Source organism: Centroberyx affinis, unplaced genomic scaffold, assembly GCF_046629955.1.
Source record: "Centroberyx affinis isolate AG114_WGS23_722 - 3 ecotype Tasmania unplaced genomic scaffold, CSIRO-AGI_Caff_v1 ptg000592l_1, whole genome shotgun sequence".
Taxonomy (NCBI): Eukaryota; Metazoa; Chordata; class Actinopteri; order Beryciformes; family Berycidae; genus Centroberyx; species Centroberyx affinis.
Window position 1 is genome coordinate 135396 of NW_027279232.1, and position 24907 is coordinate 160302.

Below are 24907 nucleotides of genomic sequence, written 5' to 3' on the forward strand. Positions count from 1 at the left end.
GGTTAAGATTAGAATTAGGTTAGGGTTGAGGATTGGGATAGTGGTTCTCAACCAGGTCTGCAGGTTTTCATTGCAACCAAACACTACAGCAAGTGATTAGTACCTTGAATCAGAGAGGAGGAATTAATCAGTGATATCAGCTGCTGTAGCGTTGGAATAAAAACCTGCAGACACTTGGGTCACTATGACACTTGGTTAGAGACCACTGGGTTAGGGAATGAATGTAACCAATGGAAGGTACTCGCAAGTACAGTAATATAAACATGTGTGTGTGTTTGTGTCTTAGATGCAAGCTCTCCAGAGCCAGCTGGAGTTCCAGGAGCAGTCCATGGTGGAGAAATCCCTCGTCAGCCGGCAGGAAGCCAAGATCCGCGAGCTGGAGACCAAGCTGGAGTTTGAGAAGACCCAGGTCAAACGCCTGGAGGTGAGAGCCAAAGACAGGTGGGGGGGTGGGGGTGTAGGAGAGTGGAAGCTCCGGCCGCCTGTTGTGCATATACATGTGTAAGGCAGGGAGGGAATGGTGGGTGGGTGAACTGTGCTGCCTAGGGGTCAGGGAGCTATTGGAAAAACAGAACGAAAGGTTCTCGCATTCATTAGAAAGAGCCCCCGCTCTCCTACATCATCATTAAGCTCCATCCTGCTCTGTCCTATGCAACTGCACTGCTCTGCTGTAGCTCCACTAGCTTTCAGACACTCCCACCACCGCCATCCCTCCTTTGCTTGTCCTGCAGCTTGTGTTACTTTCACTCGACAATGCCATTTGTTATTCTGTCATTTTCAAATTACTTTCTGATTTTGCCCCAGACAAAAAGCTAAAGTGAAGGATAAAGGTTACCATCTGCACGCTCCCAGGGAGAAATTGAAATCCTCTCTCGCCCACTGATAAAATGCCCCTGTGCTCATTTTGGCAAGGTTCAGTTCGGTAATTACTAGCTGTGCAATGTGCTTACAGGCAGGCACACTCCCTCCACTCCTCGCGCTCATTGCTGAAAGTAAAAATTTGTGTGAAAAAGACCTCCAGTTAGGGGTTACGCTCGTTTTGCCTTTCCTTTTTATGACTTCTCACCAACATTAAAAACTGCAATGACTGAATATTTCAGGTTGCCAGAGAAGTACAACTCATCAAAGCTAGGGGTAGCAGAGCTCAATCAATACAGATCTGAGGAGGCCGAGTACAACACCCACTCAGTATGTGAGATATGGACAAGGCCAGCGGCTAATGGAGGAGCGAGCTTGCTGACAAAGTTTGCTGTCGGCATTGATGCAGAGGCTGAATATAGTCTTGGGGCAGATTTGAAAGCATGTATAGGATTCATCTTTTAAGCAAGGTTATATACTACAGTGTGTGTTTTAAAGGTGCTGCGCTACACTGCTCCACTGCATTATTGATACAAATAAGCTTATCAATTCTTAATATCGCCTTCCAACTGAATTCTGTGGGGGACGAAGAGTTATGCCCTTATCCGTACTCGCACTGCACTGCAACAGACGGTTGTTCAAATTATTCCATGGCCTCCCTCATCTGTGTTGTTGAGTTTTTCAAAGTCCTTTACAGTTCTTTAGTGTGGGCCCCTGACAATCTCCCACTTGGTTGGGACTATGGATTAATTGATATGGGTGTTGGGATTTTACTTTGCTTGCGGTTCTTTCGTTTCTGACCCTTGTTGTTGCTATGACGTACCCAGCTCACCACTGGCCATGCTCAAAGCAAATGGTCTACACCCAAAATGTCCTGAACATCATTGGAAAGCCCATTTCAGGCAAACAGGGTGATTTTTTATAATGTCAAGAAGGTGGGTAGGTGCTTTAAGGCAGCATGAGGCAGGTTTCATTGCCAGCTTTACCAACTGACGCCCCTGAAGCTGTTGAGTGAAGAACTCCCACACCACACTGGAATGATTTCTCTGGTCAGACATCTCATATAAATAATAAAGTTCAAAAATAATAAAATGGTCACGCATGCTTGTGTGGAATCTGATCAGAATTCCGCATTAGAATCAATTCAGGTGAATTAATAAATATGTGATCAAAGAAACCACAGTGTCTACTAGTGGGTAGATTTTGGACTAGCTATGGTCAGGGTGGAAGCTCCATCACATCAGGAGTGGCCAACACTGACTTGTTCTGATTCTGATTGGCCAATGAAGGCATTTCATGATCCACATGTAATCATATCACTCCGCAGTCAATAAGTCCAGTCAATTTGGTTGATTTCTAACTAAATTAACTAGCACCACCTTGAGCCAAAAAGACGTTTCTCCTTGGTTATTGCAGACAGTCCTGCTGGAGTCGTTTTTTTTACAGAAGCTTGTAATCAATATTTTGTGTCAAATTATTAATGTGTATGCCATGTGGGATAATGTATAGCAAGCTGGTCAATATTCAATCAAGGGCGATCAAAAACTCCCCCGCTTCACTTATTTAGTGATTCCGACCAGCTCTCTGTACATTATATACGTTATGGGATAACGTGCAGAATCGCAAAAACTAGGGTTAGACTAGTCTGGCGCCTGAGTCATTTGCCCCTCTCCCCCTCTGTGTCGCCGCCCAGAGCCTCGTAGCCCGTCTGAAGGAGAACCTGGAGAAGCTGACGGAGGAGCGAGACCAGCGCAGCAGCAGCGAGAACCGCGAGAAGGAGCAGAACAAGCGCCTGCAGAGGCAGATCCGCGACGTCAAGGAGGAGATGGGCGAACTGGCCAAGAAGGAGGCCGAGGCCAGCCGCAAGAAACACGAGCTGGTAAGGACCAGAAGGAGCCATGAAAGGACATTACTAAGATCAGCTATTGATTAGCAGTCATTAACAAGTCACGACCCCACGACATTTCAGTAGCAGCTGCACAGCATCCATTAAGATGAACTCAGAGGCTTTGTACTGGTCAACCTTTGGCCCCGGGTCAATTGAAAAGTTCATGGTTTCTCGTCTAATCAACAGGAAATGGACATCGAGAGTTTAGAGGCGGCTAATCAGAGCCTGCAGGCGGACCTTAAGCTAGCCTTCAAGAGGATCGGTGACCTCCAGGCGGCCATCGAGGACGAGATGGAGAGTGACGACAACGAAGATCTAATCAACAGGTACGGGCACGTTTATTTGGGATTGGATTTGGAGGGTCTTGAAATTCCAAAGGGTTTGATATTTTTGGGCCAGAAAGTGAGTTTTGAAAGCCAGAAATCTCATCACATGCACATCAAAAATAAGATCATACTGCAATTAAGGCAGTAATGTGACTCTGTATTCATCGCATTATCGCAGCAACATATATGGAGTACTCCAATTGTAATAGCATTGATAGACACCAGTAGGGACATGTATTCACCTTAGCAGCGTTTCTTGAACTGTGATCGATTGTGTCATGTGGAGCCTGAAGGGAGCTGTAATCTGTTATCTTTCCAGCAGGTTTCCCAAAAGTGGTCTGAAGCATGGCATTTTGTAATTAAAATAGAAATAGTCCTACGGCTGCAACGAACAACATGATGTGGAAGAGCAGAAGTGTGGCTGTAATTGTTTTGCTAAATTTTGATAGTTATATTTAGCAAAAAAGAACCGATTTCCACAATTCTCTTGGGATAATCAAAATGAGTACTTCAGCCATGTAAGCAGGTTGTCAGTTTCTGCAATCATGTAAATGGCTTAATTAGACTATTGCCTTGCTTGCAGTGTTGGCAACGTCACATTATTGTGTGCATATAAATGTAGCCATTGGTATTGATCAATAAACATATGAAACCCCCCCCGCAGATATACTGTATAATGGTCATTTTGTGCCATGAGACAGTAAAAACCTTACTTGTTGCACCTTTAAATCCCTCCCTCCTCACAGCAGGCAGGATCAGGGTTCACTTGGCACAGGTAGCAGTTATCACAGCTAAACTGTGGCTCAACCCAACAGAGATGATGAGGAGAGGGGAGAAAACAGAGTGAGTGACGCCGCCAAGATGGATGTTGCGCTGCGAGGGTCTTCGGCTAAAGCAATCAGAAGGGAGTTCTGCCTCGACTCAGTCATATGTTATTCACACACACTGAATAACATGACTAAGTCTCTCCCCCTCTCCTGGGTTCCTTATGAGAATACTTATTTACTCGCTCTCTGATGTGTGCCGAGCCTCGCCACTGTAGCTTCCCCGCACATTCCCAGAGAGAGAGAGAGAGAGAGAGAGGGAGCGCTTTCTTCTTTCTACCTCGCAGCAGTAAATAGCACTGTGAGTCAGGTTTCATTAGAATACACTCTGTTAGGCTTTCTTCTCCACACTCTACGCAAGATAGAAGAGCAGCATAAGGTGGTACGCTGAGTCAGTGCCTCTAAAAACACGACGTGTAAAAGGTACAGTCTCTTTCCCAATGGGGAAAAAGAACAAAACGCGGGGTCATGTCAGCATCCGCCATGATATCAACGATTGTTGAGATATTTTAAGCATCACTCATGTTTTATTCATGTGGTTTATTTTTGACTGATCCTTATCTCATGTTTCCTTCCATTTGTTCTGTGTGTTATTTTTCTTTTGTCTCTGTCCCTCCATCCATCATCATGACCAGTTTACAAGACATGGTGACAAAGTATCAGAAAAGAAAGAACCGAACGTGAGGAACTGGAGCTCATGATTTCAACTTTGACGGAATTGTGTTGTTTTTTTTTTGGTTTTGTTTTTGCCTTCATCACTGGAAATGATGCAGTATTCTACAGTCTTTTGAATATACCAGAGCAGTTGATAGTTGAGGAACAGTTTTTCTCTTGGTTTGATGTCTAGTTGAAGTCAGCCCATCACATAACGGGTGTCATATTATGTCCTAGGAAACTCTGGTATTTAAAGGCAAAATCCACCCTAAAACACTAAGACGGTTTAAAAAATAGTTACAGGTCATGTTCCTTGCATTTCCAGGTCCATTTTGTTGGTTGGCAGTGTCTTATTCCCATAACTGGCAAAACATGGATTACGTGACATACTGTCTAGATATTTCCAGTGCGGCTTTGATGGAGTTTGATAGCAGAACATTTTAAAAGTGATCTAAAACATCAACGATAAATGTGTGAGTGAGGGCTTCTTTCTAGAGCCGCCGTCAACCATCAAAAAAGTAAAGTACAATACTTCTTCACAAAACAACTCCTGGAATGCATTGAACATCACAAATTGATGATATCTAACAGTGTAAAGTCTATCCAAGGGAGGTTTTTTTTCCTTTAATCTATGGAGGCTCAGTGATACTGCATCATCCAGTGCTCAGCAATTCCCTCGTAACCCCAGTTTGCTCCACTTTTCGTTGCATGACATCACATGCTGAATTGCATGCATGCCATTGACATGTTTCTCCAGCCCAAGCATGAAACGACCCCCCCTCCCTCAGATGATCTGTATGGTTAACCGCTTGCAGTTGAGGGGCAGGAGTGAGCACATATCAGTGATGCACTCAGCCCCCATCCGCTGTGTGTCATGATCTCCCTCCCTGGTCATCCCCCGTGGCATCTGCCGGGGTGTTCCTCGCTGTTTCCGAGAGCCCCGCTCGGTTTCCCCCCCTGTGTTTACCGCCTCGCCGTGTTCCGAGGGCGCCTTGTCGGACGCCGCTGTGTCGTGTTTGAACAGCGGTCGGCGGTGAGCAGCCCTCTCGTTTCTCGGGGCCCCCTTAATATTTCATCGGCCCGCTCCGGGGCTGGATGTGACTGCGGCTCGGCGGTGACTACCCTCCTGACAGCAGAGAAGGAGGGCGTGTTCCTCATCAATCTTTGACTTGCACTTGCTTAATAATGCAGAACCCTCAAATGTCCTACAAAAAGCTGTCTTGCTCATCAGGCGAGGAGCACACACGCAGCGTTAACCTCTGGCTCCCGGCCATTCCAGTCTCATGTCAGTGCTTTGTTATAGCAGTCTGTTCGCTTTCTGCTGTTGTAAAGGCTTGTTAAGCAGCGCTGTAAAGTGCAGCATTTTGTTAAAGAGCAGAAAGTGTTTTGAATGCTAATGATGAGCTATCAGATCACTACTACATTTTGAATAACTAATATATAATAATATGTAATACATAATAAATTCAATATCTATATATTTTAATATATTAATACTAATACAATATATCAGTTGTATTAATCTGTTGTAAAATGCACAAAGCTCTGTTTGTTTTTATGTAGGTAATGAATGACTATTTGCATAGCAGCAATTCATAACGCACTGAAAAGTCAGAGGCCTATCGGAATAAATTTGCTCCATTGCACCAGAAGCATTGCACCACAATAAACCGTGTTGCCTTTTGATCTGACACTGTGGATAAGAGGCATTCTCCAAGCTTAGGTTTCTTGATAGTCTTTGAAAGGATGCATATGCCAGGCTATGTTACAAACCCCACAGGGACTTCACTGGCCAGACTGAGTTTCAGATTTTCTAGGCATAAACACGAGTGCCTGTAAGACCCAGGGACACAGAGGAGCAGAGCTAAGCAGAGCAGAGCAGGAGGATCCATAGAAGCTAATGATGAATGTAATAGTGTGTAACAGAGATGTACAACCAATGGCGGCAGATTGTCACAGACAATTAATGTCTCCTCAGCACAGTGTTTGTTTGCTTCCCCCAGGCTTTCGGCAGGGCTTAACTAATGGTATGGCGGTCAAGGACATAAATTGTGGTTGACACCATGTGTGAAGCGCTCGATTACATAGTGCCCGCCACTGTTGTTTTGGCTATAGACCTGAGAGCCCCCTGTATGTGCTCTGAATGCATCATGGTGCTGTACACTGATAACAACCAAAATTCACACAGAATAAGGCCAGCCAAATATTCAGTTAAAGTCACCATTACTTTATTCATTCTGTGGTGTCCACATGAAAAGAAAAATAATTGGTATACTACTTCTGGCAACTGGCACATTATTGGATTTTTATATTTCAGAAATTTGAAGCGGATTAATAATCTTGCTTGTTGACTTCACTAAATTCATTATAACTGGCTTAGTGCTTGAAATATCAATCTATACTTTAGTGTGATGAAGTGAAGCAGGGATTTTCTATTGACTTGCACAACTATTGCTGCAAGTCCCAGGAAACTCGGCAATGTCACCCGGGTCATGAGGCAAAAAACAAAAACCTGCTGAACTGCACTTCAAAAACAATTTCCCTTTTTCATTTTCCCATTTTCTCAAGGCAGGAATTGTTATTTAAAACAGTGTTGCCAGATAAGGGAAAGGTTAAAAGACTAATCTAAGAAAGCTGTGGGGAAGTGTTGACTCGCCAAAAACTCGACAAACACACAAATCCTTGTGAAGCTTTATCTCAAAAGAGGGGGAAGATGAGCAAACAGCTCTGGAAGCTTTTAGCTCCAGCTAGCTAACATTGGTGCTTCCTCTCCCGGGGCCTCTTTGGCTGATGTTTACCCAGTCTTTCTGACAAGTCCACACTGCCAAAAACAGACGCTTGGTTGCTCTGTCATCATAACAGTCGGCAGCAACACATCCCTAGATTGTGTAATAGTCCAGGCATGGCCTGCAAAGCTAATTACAGCTTAAGAGTGAGTCGCTTCCATCTCTCCTCCCGACCCTCCCTCCCTCCTCGTCGGCGTGAATTCAATCCCAGCACTGCCATCCAAGGTTATAGTGCTCTATGAAAGGGAGCACGGTATGCACTTGCATTTTACCGGGCAAGCCATTATTGAATATCTCCCCTCTGAAATCCCGGGGAGCTTGTGTCTCTGGCTGCTAATGATTTTAATCATAGGTGGCATTGGTCCTTGCAAAGCTTTAAAATGCTGGACAGAACAATCTTTTCTCTGCCTTCCACGGCAAGATGAGAGGGTTTCTGAAACAGATGCAGAGATTTTGAACCACCCCCCTGATGTCTCTGTAGGACTATTAAGCTGTAACAACTTAATTTCACAGCACCACACGAGCACTGGGCTTTGACGGCACTTAATGAGTGTTGTGCTCTTTTCATCCGTGTCAAATTTTATGACAACCCCTCCATTTCGCTCCACGCCTCGCAGTGGTTTGTCAACGTGTAATGATAATTTAGAGGAAAAACAGTGCAGTGCCCAACTGTGTACCAAATCATTCTGTCAAGAACTGAAATTGTATGTGTATGCATATGTTTGCACGTGTGCGCGTGACTGGTGAAATAAACGTAAAAGCCGAAAGGTAAAATCTGTCCATTTTGTGCCTGCTCTGATGGGCCATTAATTCAAGCTCCATTATTGGGTTTGTTCCTGCTACTGTAGCTCTGGAGTAGCTTTGGATGAGTGAGGGGAGTTGAACCCTCCTTGGCTCCCTCACACTCTGCCCCAGTGCCATCTAACCGCACGGCCATGCTGATAGCACTCATCCAACAGCGGCAATACAGCCTAATGGGGTTGTAAGGGTGTAGGCTCAACTTCAAACACAAAATGGAATACCTGTGTCACATACAGTATGGATGACGTGATTCCATTGCAACGCTGCCTTGCCCTTCAGTATTTAAGTGTGTGTCCGTCAACACACACTCTTGTGGGTGTGTTTGTGTATTTCCAAGGGCTCCTCGAGTTGACCGCATGTGGTGTCTTTTAACCAAAATGAAAGCGGCACTCCTCCTTTGTTGCCAAACTAACACTTACAAAACTACAAAGAATTGCTTTTAACATTCCTCCCACCGTTGACTCCTTTTCCAGTCTGACACCTCTTTCGCCTCACTCTCCCCTCTCTTCTTGTCCATATCTCACTCTTTCTCTCTTTGCTCGTGTCATTTCATAATCTCCTTTGCCATTTCATCTCTCTCTTTTGCTCCCTCTAACTGGTTCTCTCTGTCTCTAACCCCCTTACCCAGTCAGGGGGATTCAGACACGGACTCTGAAGTGGAGGATCGCGTCGACGGGGTGAAGTCTTGGTTGTCCAAAAACAAAGGTTCCGCCAAGAACCTCTCGGATGACGGCAGCCTGAAGAGCTCCAGGTCAGTACGACGGCAAGCATTTTGCTCCGGTTCCCGTTACTGTCACTTCAATAGCTGTTAATAAGCAATCCGGTCAGACATTTGACCGCTTTAGGATTCAGCCCGCCCGGATAAAAGGGTTTACATGGTTTGACCCAGAGGAAATAAAGCAATCGGAGTAGAGCATTTGGCTGAAACGAGGGGAGTGTTATAACTTGAATGAATTTTCCAGCCGCTTTGTCTTTATTGTCACTCCCTGGGTGACGGGGGGCTTTTTTCTAAAAAGGAACCGCCTCCATGGTAGATTTATCGACATGCCCAATGGCCAGCTGGCATAGTCTACCTGAGCCTCTCCCCGAGATTAATGGATGTGTCTGCCAGCTGACAGCTTCGATTGCCCTAGATTTGTCTCCTTACCAGAAGATTTAACTCCCCTCCCTCGGTTGAGCCGCTCCTAACTTTAAAAAGTTTTGGAGTTTTTAAATCTCTCTTTACTGCATGCACAGACACACATTGACTCAATCATCTAGCAAGCGGCCACTGCCTCTTTTAGTAGGTTTAGCGTGTCGGTTTAAACATGCACTCACATGTGAGACGCTTTCAGGCAGCTTGATGAATCTCTCAAAGGATCAATGTTGTCAATGTCAAAGCTTGTACTTTGACAGAATATGACCAGAAATGGCTTGTCGAAATCAATTCCTTTATGCAAAATCAAAGGGCCAACTTGTGCTCTGCGTAAAATTTCTTTTATTTAGTAGTGTAGTCTAGTACTAAAGTTGCATCTCCAAATGCACTCTCCTTTATTCCTTATCTTTATTTTTTCATTTCTCTAATCTGCTGAATTTCAACTTTTTTTTTAACATTCCTCATCACATTTCTGTTTTCATGATTTGTCTCAAGTTTCTTTCATTCGTCATTCTTTCTTACTCTCTTTCCCCTCATTCCCCTCCACTTTACCCCAAACCTCATCTTTGCTGTCCCGTTCTCTTCATTCCTTCATCCTTTCCGCCCCCTTTCTTTCTCTCTAGATTTGCCGTAAACATAGACACAAAGGAAGGGAAAGAGTGGAAAGAGGGTAAGGAATGGAAAGAGGCCAATAAAGAGGGCAAGGAGGTAGAGCCAAGCAGGCCCGTGTCAGTGATGAGCTCCCTTAGCTACCGAAAACGCTCCAATCTCGACTCCATCGGCGGTAAAGGGGATGACAACTCCCTCTTCAGTGCCCTCAAGGAGAACTCGGAGTCACAGGACACAATATCCTCCTTCCGAAAGGGTAAACCCAAAGCCGCAGACCCTCAGGATGACTCCTATTCAGTCAGCTCCTGGAGAAAGTCCCAGGCGGGCGACGACATGAATGGCCGAGAATCGGTCATCTCCCAGGCCTACTCAGAAGCCACCAGCCGAGCCAGGAAAGGCATGGACAGCCGCTGGGGCGACTTTGACAAGGAATCTACCATTTCATCCATTGCGCCAAGTCGGGCTTCCACGCGTCGTGGGCTAAGCCCAGAGAATGACGCCAAGTCCACCATCAGCTTAGGTCTGTCCAGCCCGCTTGGACGCCGTCGGAGCACCTCGCGTTTAGACGAGGGGAGAGCCGGGGAGTCGTCGTACGGCCGCAGTCCCAGTAGCCCTTGTTTGAGTAGACGGTCCGGCGGTCGCAGTCCTGGGAGCGTAAGCCGCGCAGATTCTCGTATGTCGCTTGCACGCAGCTGCCGCCTGAGTGAGTTCGACGTTGATATCGATGACAGTCGAAGTGTGGCCTTCACCGAGAGGTCGGCATACAGTCCCCATTCCGCCACCGGGCGCAGTATGTCCATGCCGCCACCACAAGCCAGATCCCTGGCCGGAGATGACGACCCGGTGGATACCTTGGATGTCAAACCGGTCAGTCATCGCAACTACCTCGACCCCGACCTGGAGAAAGCCATCAATGAGGTGCTGAGCTTCAAGCCTATCAAATTCAAGCGCACGAGCCTGGAGGACTCTGAGGCCGAGGGAGGAAAATCCCACAACGATGAAGACGATCGCAAGAGTGTCCGAGATGTGGATAGCGGCCGCGGGGGCAGCAGCCTCAGACGCTCTGCATCTGCCGTAGACTGCATGAGATCTTCCCGCACCGTGAGCAGCTGCAGCAGCCGTAGTCACAGCAGGAGCAAGAGCAAAAGCAAGAACAAGAGCAAGAAAAAGAAGAGAAGCCACAGCTCCGAGTCAGACAGCTCTGCCGACGACCGCCGCAGCAGGAGCAGCTCCAAGAAGAGGGGCAAGAAGTCCAAGAAGAAGTCCAAGAAGAGGGGCGACTCTTCCTCTTCCTCCTCATCTTCCTCCTCGTCGGATTCTGAGTCGGACTCGGAGTCGGACTCCAGTTCCGGTGCCTCCACCATTTCCTACCGCAGCTCCAACAGCGTGAAGAGAGCCCCGGGTCGACAGGTGTCCAGCCCAGAAGCAGAGGAAGAGGCTGGGCCACCTAGTGAGGGCCCGCCCCTTAACAAGAAGGAGCAGAAGAAGAGAAAGAAAAAGGTGGACAACCTGATGATGAAGTACCTGTACCGACCAGACAGTGACTGAGGCAGGCAGTAGGTGGTCGCCTGATACGGACTTACCTGAAGAGTGTTTTGGAAGCATGGTGTGATTCTAACCCCTGAAAGACGCATTTCGGTCCTCCGTCAATGAACATATTAAATGCCTCCCATTCAGTCTTACTCCTGTATATTAGCATTTCAGGGTTCCAAATTCTAATTTGTCAGTTGTATTTTGGATGATGTATCACCTTAGACATGCTGACATTCTTGGATGTTTACTGCACATTCTCAGTTTCCAGCCAAACACTGGTAATAGCGTTCATTAATTCAGTGGCTCCTCGTACACCAATTAGGATTATGTCTGTTGAATGACAATTATTGTGACATTTCTTTTCACCGCTGTAATGCCATTAAGACTTTTGTGGAAGACTCACTGGGAGAGAAAGAGGCTTAGGCGTGTTGTGAATTTTATCATCATACAGATTAGCTTAGGTGGTGAGAAGCAGCACTCACGTGGATTTTACACAGCTGCTAATTCCTCCCCAAACGTCTCTTTGATTTATAGCCCCAAAAAGGTAAAAATAACAGGAGTCGTCAATTAAGAGAGGCCACGATAGATTTTTCCCTCCAGCCCCGTAACTGCAGGCATAATTAGACCCCAAGCATCGATTTACACCAACTAGCGAGTTCATTTAAGATGCACGATTGACAGTAATTAACCCCCGGTTTGCAATATTTAAGCAGCTTGAATGTTAAATAATGTTAAAACCCAGGGTAGGTTGTAGGTAGACTGATGATTGAGTTTGGATTTTCCCTTTGTCTTATGAACTCATCTAGGAATCTTAGTGGAGATATTACAGTAAAGACCACTTGCATAATGTTTTGACATTGTTACCCATCACATTGTTATCAGATGCATAATACAAAGCGTAGCTGTACAGTTTTGTCTTGTTTAATTGAGGATTTGATTTTACCATCATACCACTGTGCAAATGCAATATTCTGAGTGTGTAGTCACATCTTTTCTGTTCAATAGCTATTTATTTATTATTCAAATGGTGTAGCTTCAGTCCCACAGTAACCATCATAACACCGCATGCTTGGGTGTGATACCGTATCGCATGGGTTTACAGTGTTGTTGGAGCACTTATGATCACGCCTAACATTGCATTTTGGAGGAAAGGTTTACCCGACAGCAACGTCTACTGTTCAGCTATGCTCCGGTCACACGTCTGATTATAACATTTAGCTTCTTCTTGTTCTTTCCCTGCCCCCCCCCCCCCCAGCCCCCCCAGCCGGAGACGCTTCTGCTTTGACAGATCTGACGAAGAGGAGGAGGAAGAAGAAAAAGAAGAGAGGGGGGCGTCCCAGGGGTCCTACCGCTCCCGCCGCAAATACAGCAGCTACCTGAAAGATAGCGACAGCGAGGACAAGCCTTCCGAGACCACAACGTAGTCCTCGCTGTGCACACACACACACACACACACACACACACACACACACACACACACAGACACGCATACGCCCTCGCAAATGCCCCGCCATTGACTCATTCAGTTGTCACAATTTTCCCTCGCATGCAAAGTTGACCCCAGTTGGACACACAACACACACACTAACCCACACACGCAAATACTCAACTGCTTAATGGGGCTAACATCTCTACAGCAAAGCATAGACAATATTCAAATAGATGTTACTATTATTAATACTCTTGCAGGGCTTTCCACACCCGATCCGTACAGGATTTAGGTACAGTGTTAAAACTACATTGTCAAGGCTCTTCTTAACTCCCCGCTCCTAATCCGAGCTCACTGCAGAAACAGTAGCTCCATTAATAATGACTTGTCTCTGCTGGCTGCATGCTGCATGCAAGCAGCTGTTTGGCTCGAGCAGCCCTCCCCTCTTTTTGCCTCATATCACGGTTGTAACTGAGCCAAAGAACTTGAAGTTGCAATGATAATATTATATATATATATACATGGATATATATATACATGTATCAGTGCACCGTAATACAATGTATTGCCAAAAAGCCTTTGTTGCAAGTATGTGTACACTGTGTTATTATTGCCAATTTACGCCGAATCCTGGTAAAAGTCCCAGTTTTTTCTCTGCTTTTTTTTTGGGACAAGTGCCATTCGATTTAAGTGGGTTCCTCTACAGCTGGCTTCTCCGCAGCTGTGCTTGGATCTTGGCTGTTTCATGAACTGCTGCGCCACACACCGAAGACGCTCTCATCATCTGCTCGCTTTTTTTGTTGCCTCGGAGTTTGTTGTTTCTTTTTTTCCTGCCTTTTTCAGGCAAATGATTTTCTCCTAACAGGGAAAGAGGGCTGCGGCACTAACTGCTCTGCAATGAAAGCGAAACCATTTCCCCTCCCCCTTTTTTTTTTTCTTTTTCTTTTGTTTTGATGTTTGACAGAGGAAGATAATTTGTTTGCAGAGGACCGCCGTCAAAGAAAATGAATTTCCATGAGGTTTGAGCATACCTCCGTGAAATTCCCTTGTCTTATTTTTATTTCAACTTGATTTGGCTAAGTAGTTTGCTGGAATGCTTTAGGGATAAGGAGTCTTTGGCTCGGCTGTGTTTTTTGTTTTTCTCTGTCCTTGCGCTTGTCGTTCACACCGCCGTCTCTTATTTTGTTTTCAATTTGATGTGCTTTGCTTTCCAAAGGGAATGCGCTTGACACGGGGCACCTGCCTTTTGTCGGGTTTCTCACAAAAACACGCATACGCCACGGAGCAGATAGTATCCTCGACCAGCATCTTAAAGTCTCATTGGGAGACCGCGGCGTCATGAACTGGACACACTACAATATGTTCGAGCCAATACTGTGAAATAACGTCTTTGAGGCCTGTTTGTTCTGTAGGTTTGTCTTTTTATAGACTGGCCAAGCAATGCAGCGAGAAAACAGAAACAGAAACCTGCATCTTTGTGGTTGCTGAAGTGTTAACACGGAACCCCCTTTGGCCATCTCTCTAGTATTTATGAGTAGCATTCAAATATGTTAGCAAGCCATCCAAAGGCCATAATATCTTGACATGGCACTGGGGGCTGAAAGGATTTTGCAGACTCTCTTCTGCGTGAGGGGGGGAAGTTGGGTGTGATTGTATTATACATGCTTTTTTTTTTTTGTTTTTTGTTTTTATAGACTCACATCTTCACTTCTTATTCTCTATGCAGTCAAAACAAGTTTGGATATTAATTTTGAGGTTTTTTTCGACCCTTGTTTACCCCGATAAACACGGCTCAATAAAACTATTTGGCTCAAAAAACAAAAAACATAAGCAGACATAACTTTGCTGACTGTACACATTAATATTTATATATAAATATCTGTATGATTCATGCTAGCTTTAAAAATAGTTCACGTTTATTTTCGTTATTGAACAAATTGACCACTTGTTATAAGTAATAATTTTGCATTACAGTTTAATATATTGTAAATAAATGATGGTGATTGTTTTAGAATGCCTCCAGACTGGGTTTGTTTTTCCCGTGGGCCGATGTGAAGCGTCCCCCCCCCCCCCCGCTTTGTGTCTTTGACTTGCTGCCTCTCCACTTAGACTTGAATATGCACTTCTGAAAGCGCTCGTATCTAAGGGTTCCAGAGGGCAGGCGCGTGAAACAACAAGGAAAAAGAATGGTATTTTCCGATGCATCCGCTTTGATGTTTTCATCTCGCTTTTGAGAAGTGTCAACAGCGGCGTTGACCCCCGAGAACGCCTTCCAGGAACTCCAAATCCCACCGATTTTGCTCAAAGAAGCCGTTTTTTTCCCACTGCCTCTGTAATTTAAAAGGGAAGATGGGTATTTTCTGTCAGAGCAGAAAATCAGCACTCCGAAGCCGAGCCGCGAAACCGCACAATAACAATAATTAGTTCTCTGAGAATAAACTGCTCCGTGTTTAGCTGGAGGGGCCGCGATTCCTGGATTACTGTGTTCAGCTGTTGGGAAAGATGATTAAAAATGTTAGAGAGACACTTTCATTTCAGAAATCTACATGGAAAATCAAACTTTTAACACATGCATTATGGCAATGTAGACTCATTTTTTTTATATCTACACTTGAAATTTGAAATAGATCATTTTGAATGCACACATTCTAGTTAGATTACTGAAATTCGAAGGCCAATATTCAATATCTTTACCTTTGACCATTTTCATGCCAAAAAAAAATCCAAATATTTAGTATTTCCCCCAGAATTGTATTCTTGTCAGGGTGGAAAAGCCTCTGAAACAGCATTTAGACCATCATGGGACACTAAAAGAATTCCATTAGTCTGGGTTTCAGTGGAGAGTTTTAGTGTCAGCAGCTCTTTAATGCAGCCACAACTATTCAATGGGAGGGAAAATCTGGGAAGAATTCATGTACAAATAACATTCTTGAAAAATGCAAAGAAAAGATTTCATTGCAGGTGTTTACAGTTTTTCTGTAGCTGTGGCCAGGAGGAACTTCCATATCAGACATGGACGGCACAATATTTAATAAAAGGCCAATATCATAAAGCCAATATATCAGTTTGACCAACATTTATGTTAAGAGTTTCATGAAGTGCTGAAAGTGTCCTTGAAGGATGTCACTGAGGGAGAAGCAAGATCTAATCTTCTGAGTGATCAATATTCAATCTCATATTTTGATATCGGTGAGGAATGTGCTTTGCATTTTGCCCTTCATTTAACACCGACTTGTGTGTGTTCACATAAATAATCATTAATGTTGTTTTAATGAAGGATCTTTCTCACACTCCCAGTACAAAGTCTAGACAGTGTAGCCTGGGCCGGATTGTACATTTTATTGCAAGATTGTTTGGTAACACTTGAGTTGTTGGGTATAACACACAAGTCATCATACATGCATGTAAGCACATAAAGGTTATCATTATTATCATTATTATGTAACTATTATTTGTATAGCCCCTTTCATACCCAATATGCAGCTCAAAGTGCTTTATATGAATAGAAGGCAAACAAATGAAAAAAAAGCTATAACAGAACAAGCAAAATGCATTAAAAGAATAAGTAAAAATATAAAAGAATATGGAAATTAAAGATAATAGACAAAGTGAATTGCTTTAAAAGAACACAAATTTAACAGTTAAAATGAAATGCTATAACTGCATCAGAAAAGGTCATAATGCATCTGTAATGCATAACCTGTTCATGCATGCAGGTTATGAAGCTGTTGTCAGTAATATATTTAGCACTGGGCCTGGTTTGGAGTAGAGACTGGGGCTAAAGGAGGCAGGTATCTCTCTGTTCCTAGCTTGTTTGTTATAGATTTAGACTTTATTTGTTTTCCTCCAGTGTTCTTCCATGATGGAACCAGCTGTGGTTGCCTGGAGATCTGTGACACCACTGCAACACCTCTAAATGAAATGGGTGTTTGAAGCCTTGCCACATCAGTGTTATACACATTTGGTTCAGAGGATCATTTTCTACCTGTCAGTCGAGCTAAGGCCATTTCTCAGATGAACACAGAGAATAATGCGGCGACTGAAACCCCATCTAAAACCTGTTCTAATACATTATGTCATGCAGCAATTATTAAAGTAGGTGCATAATACAATGTGTCTGCCTCTGCCTCACTTATGATGATGAGTTTATGAAGAGATCAGCAGTACGCCATACTAATAAGACATTTACTGCTCATAGTAAATGGAAATGCTTAATGTTAGTGGTCTCTTCGAACAGAGTACTTAGTCACTTTAGATAATATGAGTTCATAAATTGCTAATAAGATATTGTAGCACCCCAATAAGAACGTCACAGCTCATTTGATGTGTTATAAACAAAAAAAAACATAGCTTCCAGTGGTAAATACACCGGGTTATACCAGATTTATGATGAATTATAGTGTATCATGACATTTTCTGATACAGTTATGATGTTATAATGTTCTTATGATGCACATATGATGTCTTATAATGTGTTACATGCTACCTGCCTTTAATGGTCTTGTGCTTCACTAGCTGAATATTTCATGATGTAACTTTGTTCATTTGCTGCTGCAATAGAAGCAGAATCAACTGTCTTTACTGGGCTCCTTTATTTCCTAATCAATTTTAATCAATGTCTGTCTAATGACACTCCTTGGCAAATCAATGCAGACATGATTAAATGGTGTTCAGACATGTGGTGTACTATTTGTCGCCAATGTATCGTTTTTTGCTGACATTTACATCCTTTAAAAGAGCTTATTGTACCAAAAAAGTCTGTGGATCATTAAGATTAGAGTTTCAGCAGTAGTCGGTCTTGTTTTAGAAAGGAATCATGATGAGCATTTATGCCCAAAAAAAAAAAAAAAAAGAAAAAACTTTGGCTTTCATCAAAATGCTTTGGCCACAGGCTGTTGAATTCAATTAAATATTCAATTCACACTTCAAAAGTACGCACACTTCAAGATTTCTGGAGCTAATTAAGCATCAAATTGCCGTCCCATCCCACTTTTTTTTTTTTTTTTCCCTGTATGAAGATCTAGCAATAGTGGGCATTTTTCCACTCTGGGATTTCATATTTGGGCCAAATCCTGGAGAGGTGAGGCGGTCAGGTTCACGCTGATTTTTTTCTTCTTCACGGGTCAAATCTCCCTGCCTACGGTGTGGTCCGACCGACGAGCAAAAGCCAGCGGGACGCGACCGGAGGCGAGGCCGGATCTTGCGCCGGTTGCCGGTAAGTGATTCTGATGCCTCCCGTCGCCGCGGGTCTTCTATAGGGGGGGGGAACATCCCCGAAACAGCAGGCTGGGGGTGGGGGGGCCGGGCTGCCGCTCTGCCTCTTGTATACGGCTTCGGCTCCAGAGGATGTCAGGAGCCGCCGTGCTGCCTCAGCACTTCTGAGAGGGAGGGGGAACGGCAATTTTAGGAAATTCTCTCGGGTGTTAATACCTCACATTTCACTTCTGTCTGGAGTGAAATGAAATGGCCTTTTAGATCCACTCCCTCCTGTATTAAACAGCCACGGCCCGCCCTGTTTGAATTAGTTTAAAAATGAAACATGAATTATTCCAATCTATCCTTTCATTCCTGTGGCCTGTTTTCCTAGAAATCCCTCCCCCGACTGGAGATTACTGTCTGCGACCTTTGAACCCTCTTAATCAAAAACTACTTGAGGCCGTTCAGTATTCATGAGCCGAAGTGATGGAAATTGCCCTTTCAGCCGCTAAACGCGTCTCGGCTGCCAGGGAGGGAGCGGGCGAAAGACCGAGAGATTCCGATGGATGGATGGAGGGAGGGAGCGGAGGGTGGGAACGCCGGCGTACCTTTTTTCCCCCGGGAGAGAGAGAGAGAGAGAGTGACAAGATGCTGCTGTAAAAACACGCGATGCCTTCAGTGTTTTTCCTCCTGCCACGGAGCTCATTACCCTTCCAAATGCGGCTGCTGTTTCCCTCTCTTTTCCCCCTCGGGCTCCTCGGCTGACAGTCCGTCTTGTTTTTTTTTTTTTGGCTGACTCGCGAGCCGCCGCCTCTGACCTCGTGTCACGTAAACCCGGCAGACGGCCCGCTCGGACCTGTCATCCGCTCCGGAAGGAAGGCGATGGCCGCTCGATGGCGTTTCTTTTCTCGACGGAAAGAGGGAAGAGGCCGTGAGAAATTTGGCGCGGGGCCCGGATTCCTGAGGTCAACCGTTCACCCGGGGAAGGAAGTTGTAATTCTGTCCGCATCGTTTTTGTGGTTATTCAGCATTTTCCACTATCAATACACTGTATGCACTCAGATCAATAGCCAGTCATCATTCATTTAGAAGTTTTAGATTGATCATTAAACTAAACCCCAAACCCAAATCTGTGGTGAAGCCTGACATCTAGGGTTCATCTAAACCCATCTAATGGTGAAAAGTAGGGTACTGAACTGGCCATCTGCTATGGGCTGATCTCTGGTGCCAGGTGATGTCACCATAGAGTATCAGAGGTGGTGACATCACCTGGCACCAAAGACCAGCCCATAGCCCAGGGTTTTTTCCTGCATAGAGGAATTTTTGGCGCCCCCCCCAAAAGAGGTTTTAGCCAGCGCCAAAGGAACATCACCAGCACCAAAATGAAAAGAATTGAGAATAGAAATAGCAATTAAAATCCTCTCCGAATGCGTACACATGATGAATTCCACTTGTTCTAAATGAACGCGCGTTCATGAGAATTGTGAATTTGCATAACTGACGCCCCAATAATGCAAGTTAGGCATCCGGCCCATATGTCCGGAATTCATTCATAAAAATGACACGGAAGACTAAAAAGAAGTCTACCGGCTCTGAGATTGAAGTCCTACTATTAGAAATAAATCAAGTAAAGCATATAATATTTAATATAATTCAATAGTGGAATCAAAGGCCCTGCGATAAACAACTATAGTATTCCTATACATTTTAGATGAAATAAATATCACAACAAAGCTATAATTCCCTATAGGAATATTATAGTGATACTACAGAAGACAAAAATTCCATGATAAGGTCACTATAAACTCACTATTGGTACCACAGACACTAAGTCCCTATTGGAGTATTATAGGAATATTATAAGACTAAAGTGATTTGTCGTTAGGGCACTGTCACAGAACCCCACACCCCTCTCCCTCAACCCCACACCCCTCTCCCTCAAACTCACTCCCCTCCCCTTCCAATGTTGTAATAAATTGTATTTTTTTTTACCAGTTTTGTTAATTGGGGTTTCATTTACTCAAGCATAATTGACATTTTTGTTTATCAAATGGTCAGAAATTGGTCGGAAAATGCATAGATTTCTGTCAAATAAGGTAATGTACTCACGACAGTAAGCATGACAGCATGACAGTAAGCATGATCGGTCTGCATGTGTCACCCCCCAAAGGCCCATTCTGAGCCAGGAAAAACCCTGACAGCAGATGGCCAGTTCAGTACCCTACTTTTCACCTCTACATGTCTGGCTTCACCACAGATTTGGTTTGGGGTTCAGTTACTCGTTAATCTGCCGAGCGGTGAGCATCTGACAGACAGCGACATGCAGGAGGTGGGCAAGTTCAACTCCAACCCAAACAAGCATGAAATCCGATATTAAGTAGTAATTATTATTAAGTATTAAGGTAAGTAATACCTTCCTATACTTGATTTCCTTCGCCAATTGCTGCTGTGGCACCTGAATTTCCCCAAGGGGATCAATAAAGTTCTATCTTATCTAGTTTTGGTTATCAACTGTTTTGAACTGATACCAGAAAGATATTTAGTAGGGCTGAATGATTTTGAAAAAAATATCTAATTGCGATTATTTTGACTGATATTGCGATTGCGATATGAATTGCGATATTAGAGGGAATGATCATTTTTACATCATTATTCTCATTTTCATTGAAAAACGTATCAAAATGATTACGGTGTGATTTTTGCGGGGATCTGTACCAAACAAAGATGTTTTCTTAAGTCTGTAGAATATGATGTGTAGGCCAGGACATCTCTGCAGCACCACAATATTTCATTTAAAATGGTATTTTGACACACATTTCGCCTTTGACAAAGATCGCGCCTCCTGCGATTTGAAAATTGCAGTAGGCCATATTGCGATTTCGATCAAATTTAGATTAATTGTTCAGCCCTAATATTTAGGTCCCGATTTCGCAAACGATGCCGTTAGCAGCTACGGATGTCGTCCCGACTTTCACTGTGGCGCTTTATTTTCACGGGTTTTCAAAGGTCAGTGCAGGCCGTCAACATCTTCTCAACGTCTACATTTGTACTTGTTACTTGTTGATATCACTTCAAAAGTTTCCAAAGCGGTTTTCATATCAACTTTTACTGTAGCCTACCATCATATCATATTGTGAAACTGTTGGTTTGACGTTGAACTTGGCCTCCTGCGGGTCGCCGTCCCTCAGACGCTTGCTTGGGCAAAGATCACCGTCAGTTCCCTCCTTTCATTCCTTGTGTAATACCTTGAATGCCGTCGATTTCCTTACTTTGTGCTCATTCCTGGTTGAGGTGCCTCTTTACTTTCAAGTGTTTATTAACGTTCGGTGACCTGTTGGCTCTCGGATTCCGTCTCTCCTCTGGTGCGGAGCTTGCACGGTGCGGCGGATGAGAGGTCCAGGGTCAGCTGAGCCTCGGTAAAAGTCTCGGCTGAGAGAGAAAAAAAAAAAAAAAAAGCCCTGGATCCAGTTTACCAGGGAAGACAGGTGAACCGAAGCCCGGGGTGCTGTGGAACGCTGACCCGGTGTCGAGGCTCATCTCTGGGGTTGTGTAGGAGTGGTTGGAAAAAGGGCTGGAAGCTACAGCTCTGCCCCGAGAAGGTCAGCAGCCATCTTTCCACACACATTTTTCAAAGTTACTGAGAGGTCACGCAACTCAACAATGTGCATATTTGCTGCTTTGCCTTATAGTTGGTGCTGCAGCCTCTCGCCACTGCAACTATTTCAGTAATACATATAGAATTTGGTCTGGACGTTTGCCCTTTTCCTGACGTTACTGGTATGCAATGCTATGTGACGCTGAAGAAAACATGGATTAAGTTAGCATTCATATCTGACACTTTGGGTACAACACTAACCTGCACTTAACTTCACCAAAACACAAATTCTTTCAAGAAATCCATATCTGTATTTCAAGCTGTAAACAGTATGATGTGTTAAATCAGTGATTCTCAACCTTTTTCATATCAAGGACCCCTAATCTAGTCCACATTACAGCCATGGACCCCCATTTGATGAGATTTTGCCTCTCAGACCCAAATCTGAGAATATTTGTATTGTTAGATATGATTTTGTCCAGAATTCCATGACTATCTGTATTGTAGGTAGAGGGATAACAGTGAAACCATGATCAAAACAGTCAGTCTTCTACATTCTGTAATTGTGTTCACTTCTTTGTAAATGAAATAATGGCGATGATTAACAATTCATCAATTTGCTGGGGACCCCCTGGAACCCCCTCAAGGACCCCTGGTGGTCCCCGGACCCCACGTTGAGAACCACTGTGTTAAATAATTATCAGTGGTGGAGGAAGTACTCAGATCTTTTACTTAAGTAAAAGTAGCAATACCACAGTGTAAAAATACTCTGTTACAAGTAAAAGTCCTGCATTCAAAACCTTACTTAAGTAAAAGTACAAAAGTATTAGCATCAAAATATTCTCAAAGTACCAAAAGTGAAAGTGCAGAATGGCCCATTTCAGGATAATATAGGCATTACTGGATTATAATTATTGATGCATTAATGTGTTCATCTTTAATGTTGCAGCTGGTAATGGTGGGGATCATTTTAATTTCTGTATATACTGTTGGGTAGCTTAATCTATAATAATACATCATAAGTTACTAGTTGATATTTATTTTATATTAATAATATGAATCTGCAAACTAACTAGTAACTAAAGTGATCAAATACATGTAGTGGAGTAAAAAGTACAATATTTGCCTCAAAAATGTAGTGGAGTAGAAGTATAAAGTAGCAGAAATTGGAGTAAAGTACAACTACCTCAAAAAAGTACAGTACTTGAGTAAATGTACTTAGTTCCATCCCAACACTGATAATTATACTGATTTTTAATGGGAAAAGAGGAAAATCGAACTGACAACTCACAGAGGGGAAACAGTGTTTAACTGCTGAACTCCAACACATCCATAAACAAAGAAAACATTTCAATATTAAACCTCATAACGCAATATCAATGCAGTACAACAGGAGCATGTGGTTGAATTAGAAGTAGGCCTACTGTATAAAAAGAAATTGTAAACAGTCCAGTTGAATGGTTTTCTTGTTAGTATAGCCCAAAATGTAAATGTAATAACCTTGTTTGTAGATGTAGAGTTTAACATATCTCAATTTAGACTTATGATAACCTTCAATGATTTTACATATCCACACATTTGCCTCCATAGGTTCCTAAACTTAAAGGAAACATCAACCCAAAATCAACTTAAGACTTTTCTTACTTCCTTTTGTTTACTTGAATATTACTATTTTGCATTTTAGAAAATCAAATACCTAAAGACAAGATTGATCTTTGTCCCGCATACAGTTCCCAGGGATTTGGATTCCAGAGAGGCCATGTATGAGATCAGTGTAGATCCGAAGGGAGGAAAAAAGCGAGGGGAGGGGGGTGTTACAGGACTACCAGGTGATAGATAGCTGATTTGTATAGGCATACAATCTACTTGGATGTCGGTAATTATACGTACATAGCCTATATTTCTCGTTAGGCCATAATATTCTCGAATAGGGCTGGGCGAGTAGGTTGAATATGGTTGAAATCAATATCACGATAATCATAAGGATTTTTTTCGATATCGATATATATGACGATATGGCTCACATAAGCGAAATCATGTTAAATAATCAAATTAATGTTCATCATATTGAACCAAATGGTAATATTTGGTGTGATGTTAAACTAAACTGACATTTTCACATAATATTCCTACCATACTAAAAAAATTGCTTGTTCTCATCAGGTCAGACAGCAGAATTGTGCGTCTCGGTATCCCAAAATCACCATATCATCACAATATAATCCCACTGAAAGACGATAAACGATAATATTGAATTATCGTCCAGCCCTATTCTCGAATGCCTAATCTGTCTTTTGACTAGAATGCTGATAACGTAGTCAGACCCGTCGCCAGGGCTCAGTCTTAAGGAGGGCATATGAACTGCATGAGGGGGCACAATTATTATTAAATATTTTTGATAATCCGATATGCTATTGTATTCATGCAGCACTGATGCATACTAACTATACTGAGGTCGCATACTAACCAAATTGATCTCAGATAGGGCTGAACAATTAATCAAAATTTTTTTGAAATTGCAATATGACCTGCAATTTTCAAATAGCAGGAGGTGCAATATTTGTTAAAGGCAAAATGTGTGTCAAAATACCATTTTAAATTAAATCGTGAATTTAATCGTAAATTAAACTGTTGTGCTGCAGAGATGTCTTGGCCTACACATCATATTCTGCAGACTTAAGAAAACATCTTTGTTTGGTACAGATCCCCACAAAAATCACACCATAATCATTTTAATACGTTTTTCAATGAAAATGAGAATAATGATGTAAAAATTATCATTCCCTCTAATATCGCAAATCATATCGCAATTGCAATATCAGTCAAAATAATCGCTATTTGATATTTTTTCAAAATCGTTCAGCCCTAGTCTCAGATAGATTTAATATGTCCCGACATATTAGGCCTAAAATTATTCCAATGCAGTAAATTACGATTACAACGTGGAGAGCGGCAACAAAACTGGCGCGTTCACAATGCAGACATTCACTGATTAGACAACTGGCACCAATCAGGCGCACATACAAGGTTGCTTTAGAAAATGAATAGACGCCAGGGATACAATGACTAAACGGGGGAGGTTGGCACCGCAATCAGTGCACTTGCAAATAAGATACAGTATGACCGATGCGATCATCATGCTAAACCATCAACAGCAAATATATGACCAGCCTAAAGACACCACACCAGTCCTCAGAATTTAAAGCAGTCAAGTACACAGAGGTAATGTTATGCGCAAAGCACTAGACAACACATTCAATATAACAGCAGAAG

The 24907-nt window shown here is 43.3% G+C and overlaps 1 protein-coding gene across 4 annotated transcripts in view; it reads left to right on the plus strand.

The window, feature by feature from the left end:
• The window catches only part of LOC139643394 (unconventional myosin-XVIIIa-like), a 134961-nt gene extending 120169 nt beyond the window's left edge, over positions 1 to 14792 (plus strand). For 2 of the 4 annotated variants that reach the window (XM_071518530.1, XM_071518533.1), the window contains 6 exons: positions 287 to 424; positions 2552 to 2737; positions 2933 to 3072; positions 4532 to 4576; positions 8766 to 8888; positions 12670 to 14792. In XM_071518530.1, the coding sequence (XP_071374631.1) occupies positions 287 to 424; positions 2552 to 2737; positions 2933 to 3072; positions 4532 to 4576; positions 8766 to 8888; positions 12670 to 12838 (801 nt within the window). In that variant the 3' untranslated portion in view covers positions 12839 to 14792. Of the gene's footprint in view, positions 1 to 286; positions 425 to 2551; positions 2738 to 2932; positions 3073 to 4531; positions 4577 to 8765; positions 8889 to 9895; positions 11430 to 12669 lie in introns of those variants that run through there. The other 2 variants (XM_071518529.1, XM_071518532.1) reach the window with 2 other exon arrangements.
• The last annotated feature ends 10115 nt before the right edge of the window (positions 14793 to 24907 follow it).